Below are 10,000 nucleotides of genomic sequence, written 5' to 3' on the forward strand. Positions count from 1 at the left end.
CAGTTTGCAGTCTACAGCTTCGAGCTTCATTCTGAGAAGTCTACAAATTTTGTTTTGTGTCAATCATATTATTACAGTTTGCAGTCTACAGCTTCGAGCTTCATTCTGAGAAGTCTACAAATTTTGTTTTGTGTCAATCATATTATTACAGTTTGCAGTCTACAGCTTCGAGCTTCATTCTGAGAAGTCTACAAATTTTGTTTTGTGTCAATCATATTATTACAGTTTGCAGTCTACAGCTTCGAGCTTCATTCTGAGAAGTCTACAAATTTTGTTTTGTGTCAATCATATTATTACAGTTTGCAGTCTACAGCTTCGAGCTTCATTCTGAGAAGTCTACAAATTTTGTTTTGTGTCAATCATATTATTACAGTTTGCAGTCTACAGCTTCGAGCTTCATTCTGAGAAGTCTACAAATTTTGTTTTGTGTCAATCATATTATTACAGTTTGCAGTCTACAGCTTCGAGCTTCATTCTGAGAAGTCTACAAATTTTGTTTTGTGTCAATCATATTATTACAGTTTGCAGTCTACAGCTTCGAGCTTCATTCTGAGAAGTCTACAAATTTTGTTTTGTGTCAATCATATTATTACAGTTTGCAGTCTACAGCTTCGAGCTTCATTCTGAGAAGTCTACAAATTTTGTTTTGTGTCAATCATATTATTACAGTTTGCAGTCTACAGCTTCGAGCTTCATTCTGAGAAGTCTACAAATTTTGTTTTGTGTCAATCATATTATTACAGTTTGCAGTCTACAGCTTCGAGCTTCATTCTGAGAAGTCTACAAATTTTGTTTTGTGTCAATCATATTATTACAGTTTGCAGTCTACAGCTTCGAGCTTCATTCTGAGAAGTCTACAAATTTTGTTTTGTGTCAATCATATTATTACAGTTTGCAGTCTACAGCTTCGAGCTTCATTCTGAGAAGTCTACAAATTTTGTTTTGTGTCAATCATATTATTACAGTTTGCAGTCTACAGCTTCGAGCTTCATTCTGAGAAGTCTACAAATTTTGTTTTGTGTCAATCATATTATTACAGTTTGCAGTCTACAGCTTCGAGCTTCATTCTGAGAAGTCTACAAATTTTGTTTTGTGTCAATCATATTATTACAGTTTGCAGTCTACAGCTTCGAGCTTCATTCTGAGAAGTCTACAAATTTTGTTTTGTGTCAATCATATTATTACAGTTTGCAGTCTACAGCTTCGAGCTTCATTCTGAGAAGTCTACAAATTTTGTTTTGTGTCAATCATATTATTACAGTTTGCAGTCTACAGCTTCGAGCTTCATTCTGAGAAGTCTACAAATTTTGTTTTGTGTCAATCATATTATTACAGTTTGCAGTCTACAGCTTCGAGCTTCATTCTGAGAAGTCTACAAATTTTGTTTTGTGTCAATCATATTATTACAGTTTGCAGTCTACAGCTTCGAGCTTCATTCTGAGAAGTCTACAAATTTTGTTTTGTGTCAATCATATTATTACAGTTTGCAGTCTACAGCTTCGAGCTTCATTCTGAGAAGTCTACAAATTTTGTTTTGTGTCAATCATATTATTACAGTTTGCAGTCTACAGCTTCGAGCTTCATTCTGAGAAGTCTACAAATTTTGTTTTGTGTCAATCATATTATTACAGTTTGCAGTCTACAGCTTCGAGCTTCATTCTGAGAAGTCTACAAATTTTGTTTTGTGTCAATCATATTATTACAGTTTGCAGTCTACAGCTTCGAGCTTCATTCTGAGAAGTCTACAAATTTTTTTGTGTCAATCATATTATTACAGTTTGCAGTCTACAGCTTCGAGCTTCATTCTGAGAAGTCTACAAATTTTGTTTTGTGTCAATCATATTATTACAGTTTGCAGTCTACAGCTTCGAGCTTCATTCTGAGAAGTCTACAAATTTTGTTTTGTGTCAATCATATTATTACAGTTTGCAGTCTACAGCTTCGAGCTTCATTCTGAGAAGTCTACAAATTTTGTTTTGTGTCAATCATATTATTACAGTTTGCAGTCTACAGCTTCGAGCTTCATTCTGAGAAGTCTACAAATTTTGTTTTGTGTCAATCATATTATTACAGTTTGCAGTCTACAGCTTCGAGCTTCATTCTGAGAAGTCTACAAATTTTGTTTTGTGTCAATCATATTATTACAGTTTGCAGTCTACAGCTTCGAGCTTCATTCTGAGAAGTCTACAAATTTTGTTTTGTGTCAATCATATTATTACAGTTTGCAGTCTACAGTTCGAGCTTCATTCTGAGAAGTCTACAAATTTTGTTTTGTGTCAATCATATTATTACAGTTTGCAGTCTACAGCTTCGAGCTTCATTCTGAGAAGTCTACAAATTTTGTTTTGTGTCAATCATATTATTACAGTTTGCAGTCTACAGCTTCGAGCTTCATTCTGAGAAGTCTACAAATTTTGTTTTGTGTCAATCATATTATTACAGTTTGCAGTCTACAGCTTCGAGCTTCATTCTGAGAAGTCTACAAATTTTGTTTTGTGTCAATCATATTATTACAGTTTGCAGTCTACAGCTTCGAGCTTCATTCTGAGAAGTCTACAAATTTTGTTTGTGTCAATCATATTATTACAGTTTGCAGTCTACAGCTTCGAGCTTCATTCTGAGAAGTCTACAAATTTTGTTTTGTGTCAATCATATTATTACAGTTTGCAGTCTACAGCTTCGAGCTTCATTCTGAGAAGTCTACAAATTTTGTTTTGTGTCAATCATATTATTACAGTTTGCAGTCTACAGCTTCGAGCTTCATTCTGAGAAGTCTACAAATTTTGTTTTGTGTCAATCATATTATTACAGTTTGCAGTCTACAGCTTCGAGCTTCATTCTGAGAAGTCTACAAATTTTGTTTTGTGTCAATCATATTATTACAGTTTGCAGTCTACAGCTTCGAGCTTCATTCTGAGAAGTCTACAAATTTTGTTTTGTGTCAATCATATTATTACAGTTTGCAGTCTACAGCTTCGAGCTTCATTCTGAGAAGTCTACAAATTTTGTTTTGTGTCAATCATATTATTACAGTTTGCAGTCTACAGCTTCGAGCTTCATTCTGAGAAGTCTACAAATTTTGTTTTGTGTCAATCATATTATTACAGTTTGCAGTCTACAGCTTCGAGCTTCATTCTGAGAAGTCTACAAATTTTGTGTTTGTGTCAATCATATTATTACAGTTTGCAGTCTACAGCTTCAGCTTCATTCTGAGAAGTCTACAAATTTTGTTTTGTGTCAATCATATTATTACAGTTTGCAGTCTACAGCTTCGAGCTTCATTCTGAGAAGTCTACAAATTTTGTTTTGTGTCAATCATATTATTACAGTTTGCAGTCTAACAGTTCGAGCTTCATTCTGAAAGTCTACAAATTTTGTTTTGTGTCAATCATTATTATTACAGTTTGCAGTCTACAGCTTCGAGCTTCATTCTGAGAAGTCTAACAAATTTTGTTTTGGTGTCAATCATATTATTACAGTTTGCAGTCTACAGTTCGAGCTTCATTCTGAGAAGTCTACAAATTTTGTTTTGTGTCAATCATATTATTACAGTTTGCAGTCTACAGCTTCGAGCTTCATTCTGAAAAAGTCTAACAAATTTGTTTTGTGTCAATCATATTATTACAGTTTTGCAGTCTACAGCTTCGAGCTTCATTCTGAGAAGTCTACAAATTTTGTTTTGTGCAATCATATTATTACAGTTTGCAGTCTACAGATTCTAGCTTCATTCTGAGAAGTCTACAAATTTTGTTTTGTGTCAATCATATTATTACAGTTTGCAGTCTACAGCTTCGAGCTTCATTCTGAGAAGTCTACAAATTTTGGTTTTGTGTCAATCATATTATTACAGTTTGCAGTCTACAGCTTCGAGCTTCATTCTGAGAAGTCTACAAATTTTGTTTTGTGTCAATCATATTATTACAGTTTGCAGTCTACAGCTTCGAGCTTCATTCTGAGAAGTCTACAAATTTTGTTTTGTGTCAATCATTTTGTGTAAATGTTACTGCTCGAAACTCGAAGAAAAAAAATAACAATGTGAAATTGAATGTAAGCTTCAATTTAATATACGAAAACAGATACAATGGGGACATCAATGCTTTTGTTTATTCATCTTAACAACGCCACAACACATTATCTCATTCGTCTGAAGTGTTTCATTCATCCTGTTTTGTTGATAAAGGGGAAACCCGAGACGTTCATTTTATCTGTTTTGGTATATTAAATTGAAACATACATTCAATTTCACATTGTTATTTTTTGTCATTCATTTAGTGACTTAAAGAGGAACATTTTGTATTGTTAACCATGCTGATTTCGATTTTTGACCAATCAAAACATGGAATTTGTGACACACCTTTAAACGTGCTCGGACAATCATGATTTGTAATTTATAGATAGAATGCGCTTAGTTAATAAGTTTACGACATTGCCATCTGGAAGTATAACGGACCAACACACAAAACTACGTGTAACCTTGAAATTTTATAGTGTGGTTGATACAGTTCCGTGAGAATCACTCACAAACGCGGATGGCAAAATACAATAACAAAGGCTTGAGTGACGTCATCTTCGTTCTATCTATAAACAATAATGTGAATGACATTGTTGTTGTTGTTGTGGTTGTTGTTGTTGTTGTCTTGTTGCTGTACCGCCAAATGGGTGACTAGTTATCACACGATTTTGTCGATCATTTTATAAACATTTAAGTTTACACATAGTTTTCTGTGTTGGTTCTATTGATCAAGCGGTAGAATAGTGGGTATTTTACTTAGAGACATAACATAGAAAGAAAATCCTGTGTAGCTTGCTTTGTTTACCTATCACTTTCATTGTTATGACGAGTGTCCGAGAGGCGTGGTTATCTAGGTGTCTATAATATATACTATGCGCTTGGCTAAGAAGCTCACAGCATTGCCACCTGGAACAAAAACGGACCAACACACAAACTATGTGTAACCTTAAACGTTTATAAAACAGTTTAGTGAGAATTGCTTATGAAAAAAAAAAGACCTGAGTGACGTCAACTTCATTCTATCTATAGTGTTCAATAGATATTGTGTGCTTGGATTAGAAACACACAACATTGCCATCCGGAAATATAACGGACCAACACACAAAATGTGCAACCTGGAACGTGCCTAGTCTGGTTAACAATACAGTTTAGTGAGAATTACTCATAAACAACATGAATGACAAAAAAAAAAAAAAAACCCACAAAAAAACAAAGGCCCGTATGACGTCATCTTCATTCTATCTATAAATAACTTGAGATTGTCTAGCGTGTTGACTTGTGTTCTCGCTCGATGTGTTTTTATCAGATTTTCACACTTTCCTCATGAATAATAGGATTCAGTAGTCTGATGTCACGCCGCCCGGCAACGGCGGCCATCTTGGTTCTAAACAAAGAAAATCATTACTTTTTATGCTTCATGCTGGCTAGAACTTTTCATATGCCTTGTGATCAGAATGTGTAAAAGTCAAAACATGATCAAATTTATGGGGTTTTTTTCCTCTGGAAACGCTTTTTTGCTCGCCGGAGAAATATTTCATACGGGCGTCCGCCATTGTTCCGATAGTTTACAGCCAGTGTTACTAATTTACCATGCGTCATTTGGAAGGAAGTGACGTTACGACTGTTGAAGAGTATTTTTCATAAACAACATGGATGGCCAAAAAAAATCCCACAAAAAACAAAGGCCCGTGTGACGTCATCTTCGTTCTATCTATAAATAACTTGAGATTGTCTAGCGTGTTGACTTGTGTTCTCGCCCGATGTGTTTTTATCAGATTTTCACACTTTCCTCATGAATAATTCAAAGCGAGCAGTGCAAAAGAAAATAGAAATAAGGCCAAGAACTTTTCAACCTAAGGAACTTATTAAGTTAACTGCCGTACTCGGGAAAAACACGTATTTAAAGGTTTGGCCAGAAAACTCGTCCTTCAAATATCGATCGATTTAAACGACCTTCATTTTGTCAAGAACACTCAAACCTGGGACTTCTCGTAGTCTTCAAAGAATTCCCATGTTTGAGATATTTCGCCTAGATGAGGGTAATTTAAATCGATCGATATTTGCAGGATGAGTTTTCTGGCCAAATATTTTTATATTTCTATTTCCTTTACTGGTTATCTGGTTAAATAACGGAATAACTGAATCACAAATGATCTGATTGGGTCTGAATGGCGGTGGTCGTCGATCAGAATTCGATTCTCACAGATCAGTTGATTTAAAAATCAATAAAATCGATCAGCCCAAAGATTTAACGACAGTGTGTGACGTACTCTGGAAAAAACACATATTTAAAAATTTGGCCAGAAAACTCGTCCTTCAAATATCGATCGATTTAAATGACTCTCATCTTGGCAAAAACTCTCAAACCCGGGACTTCGGCGAAGTCCCGGGTTTGAGAGTTTTTGCCAAGATGAGAGTCATTTAAATCGATCGATATTTGAAGGACGAGTTTTCTGGCCAAATTTTTAAATATGTGTTTTTCTGGAGTACGATCGAGTGGGTAATATTGATATTTTGGTAGGGTCCTTTGAAAGTGTTGGTAGATGGGTATGTTTTCGACACGGTTCGTTGGGTAGGGCAGGTTGGTCGGACGCCAGCTGGGGGATAATGATCAAATAATAATAATAATCATCATTATAAACAGTAAGTCAAGAGACATTTGATTAGACAGATTGACAGATTTAAGGTGTTGTTTTCAAAATTGATTTGAATTCTATAATTGGAAAGATCGATAAAATACCCGTTAATTCAATTGAAAGGAGTCGAGTTGAGATTTTTAAATTTCTGGGAGGACTTGTTTATGTCAGTCGTGATTAGGTTCTTGGATTGGGTACGTTTGATGGAAACTACTCTAAACTAGAGTCTTGATATAACAGAAGTAAGCTAAGCGACCCGACCCAGGCCAGCTCAGCACACCGTGTAGCGATTTCGTTTAGGGCTCAGCGTAAGGTACGAGCGAGTCGCTGTGTTAGTGTTAGTGCACTCGCGCTATCTTGGTCGGAATTTGTTTTCTTTTCACAATATTTTTGAGACCGATTTTTTATATAATAATAAGAGAAAAATAAATGTTTTTTTTTTTTAATTTTTCAAATAGTAAATATATTTTTGTAGTTTAAGCTCTGTTTTTGATAAATCACATTAGTAAAACAAACACAAAAATTTATAAAAGAAAAAGAGAAAAAAATTGAATGAAAGAAGAAAAATAAGTATTAAAATATAAAACATGCCTTACCTTGATAATTGCACAATTTAATATATATCCATTAGAATAAACACAGAATCTTTCCCTCTGAGTTACTGAACGCATATAAAAAGGTATGCATTCAGCTGCGGGCTTGGGACCGCCAATGGCCCATTAAAAGATTCAACAGTATAATGATGCATGAAATAGGACTTGTGAGGGTGGGAAAATGAGTATAAATAATTCATTATAACTTCAAAGATGACAGTTTGGCTATTTTCCTTCTCTGTTGTTGGATTTTATTGTCACTGTCAGCTTGAGTGCAGAAACGTTTCAATAAAATATTTACAATTCTGCGTGTAGAAATTTTGCTGAGAACAACATCCAAATGAAACAGTGCTGGAAAATCTTGAAAAATTATTACGAGTCTTGAACGACAATGCATTTCTCCAGACATTTTAAAAAAAGTGTAGCAGTATAGAATAAGATGAAAAGTTGCGGTCGAAGGGTAATTTAGACCACCTCTGTCCATTTCCTCAGTGTAGACTTTGACATCTTCAGGGAACACGTCTCCATCTGCTCCTCGCAACTTTTCATCCTTTAGGGTCACATAGCCTCCGATATAATAAAGAATCATTTTCTCATCAGATGATAGTGTGTTAGTAGTGAGAGGAAGGTCGTCAATGATGAGAAGTTCCGAGTCTGTCAGTTCTTTCCCACAGAGATCACAGGAATGTCCAGAGGAGTTAAAATCAATATCCTTCTCAAATTCAATAAAAAGTTTGGCCCTGTCTATATGATGACAGTTCAAAAGATCTTGAGCTGTTATATAAAAATTACAACCAGCTGACATCCTAAAATGAGCAAAATGCTTCTCTATGACATCTTGTTGGAAGAAACCAATGGCAACATATTGATGATGGACAGAGTTGTTTTGTGTCAAGAGGTACTTTGATAAGTCAATAAGGCATCTGCAGGTCCAAGCTAAAGCATTTGCTGTGTCTCTTGTGAAGGATTTTCCCTTAGAACAGGACTTGATGCAGTCATCCGGTCAGCAAGCAGTGCCCATTGATCCAGGATATTCAATTGATGACTACCAGCTTCTGAAAGTTCAATACATAATCGATCTGGGTCACGAAAACGAGTGCTTTGAAAGGGAGACTTCGTGTTAAAAACCTTCCAAAGCTTCAAAACTTCATCTATAAATAAGGCAGTGTTGATCCAAGAACTGACAGACTTTGATGACGATTTCAATGCAGAGCTTGTCTTCTCTGAAAATACTTCAAATACAAGGGAAACTTTCTGTTTTTCAATACTTGTGGGGTTTAATGCTGTTTTGGAAAGAGTTGAAAGTTTTACAAGAAATCCTGTCTCGTAATTATGAAGTTCTTCCAAATCAGACCACTGGGCAGTTACTGGTTCAGATGAATGACAAGGGTAGAAATTCAGACATTTTGTTTTCTCAGTGATCCAGTTGTTTCGGATATTTTTCAACAGGTGAACAGTATCATACAGTAAAAATAAGGATCTTGTAGGATCAACTGGGGACATGGTAATCCAAGGAGATGATTCATTTATTTTAGGAAATTTTTTGAAAAAAGCTTGATTCAATCTGTTGTTATCATTTATTATTGCAATTACTTTTCCTCCACATCTTTCAATTGTAGAAATGACATTTATAGTGTTACTGTACTGAAAATCAGATGTTAAGGCATGACAGGGTAACAGTTTGACAAGAAATGTTCTTGATCCAAAAAAGCACTTTACCATAAAACATAAAAACGTAGTAGCCAATATCCATAAATGGTTCCTCCTCTGTATGAAACTGATGCCTTGACATAAACTTCATCAATAATCAAAATACAATTTCTGGATCTTTCTTCAAGATGATAAAAACATTCGTAAAGAGATTTTCATCAGAGGTGTTATTTGCCACACTTGTAATTCTTTTCATGGTAGAAATAGATGGTAATTGTAAATGATTACGAAGTTCAAGATACAAAGCACGGGATTTTTCATACCATGAAAACGCTAAAAACAGGTCCTCTGCAGAGTAAAGCCTTGAGTTTTTCGACGAATTCATCAGCTGAAGATTTCTGATACAAAAGTTGACTTTCTTATCAGTAACTTCAAATGGTGTTTCTGCTCTGACAAATCGAAGAAACTCTTCAAGCTGACTCCAACATTTAATCTCACTGATGAATGGGTGACGAATACGTTTCCCCAAATGATACATCTCATACGTCACCCTGGGATTTTTAGTTCCAGTGTTGTATTTAAAATATACTGCAAACTTGTGAATTTGACCTTTCCTCTCACTACTCAATAAAATATATGAATCATCTGATCCTGACGGAAGAGTGAAAATGGCACCACAATTTCCAACTTCACAACAAAATTTGTCATGAAAAGAATCATATTGAAATAAATCAGACTCCATGAAATCTGACATCTCATCCAAATCAACAGCTCGAGAGGCAGCAGTGGCTTTTGTAGTAATCCGATGTTGAGTTTGTGACGAGCTTGGTACACATGATTGGGGTACATTATGAAAAACAGAAGGTGGGTCAACTGGAACAAAATATCGTCCTACACGAACCATTTTTGGATTATCAGGCCAATGTAGAGCACAAACTCCCATATGTTCCGTAACATCTTCAAAGTTAAGCTTATTTGGTAAGCATGAAATCCACTGTTTACGTTTCTGAATTTCCTTCGGAAATTTGTACACAGTTATTTTCAGATCAGCAGGTTGATCTCTGTAGCCAGTTCTACAATTGAAGACAGAGCACTTTCTACCCATTTTA

At 35.1% G+C, this 10,000-nt stretch overlaps 1 protein-coding gene across 4 annotated transcripts in view; it reads left to right on the forward strand.

Moving 5' to 3' along the window:
• The window catches only part of LOC144976349 (uncharacterized), a 54,686-nt gene that overhangs the window by 12,857 nt on the left and 31,829 nt on the right, over window positions 1-10,000 (forward strand). Inside the window, exon 1 of one of the 4 annotated variants that reach the window (XM_078920598.1) lies at window positions 6,564-6,890. The exons of 1 other annotated variant lie outside the window; for it this stretch is intronic. Coding sequence is in view for 1 of the 3 variants with exons in the window: in XM_078920596.1 (XP_078776722.1) it covers window positions 6,813-6,842 (30 nt within the window). In the remaining 2 variants the exon portion in view is untranslated. Of the gene's footprint in view, window positions 1-6,563 lie in introns of those variants that run through there. 2 more of the 4 variants (XM_078920599.1, XM_078920596.1) reach the window with 2 other exon arrangements.

This window comes from Berghia stephanieae, chromosome 7 (assembly GCF_034508935.2).
Source record: "Berghia stephanieae isolate SIO BIC M18660-M18661 chromosome 7, UCSD_Bste_1.3, whole genome shotgun sequence".
Lineage (NCBI taxonomy): Eukaryota > Metazoa > Mollusca > Gastropoda > Nudibranchia > Aeolidiidae > Berghia > Berghia stephanieae.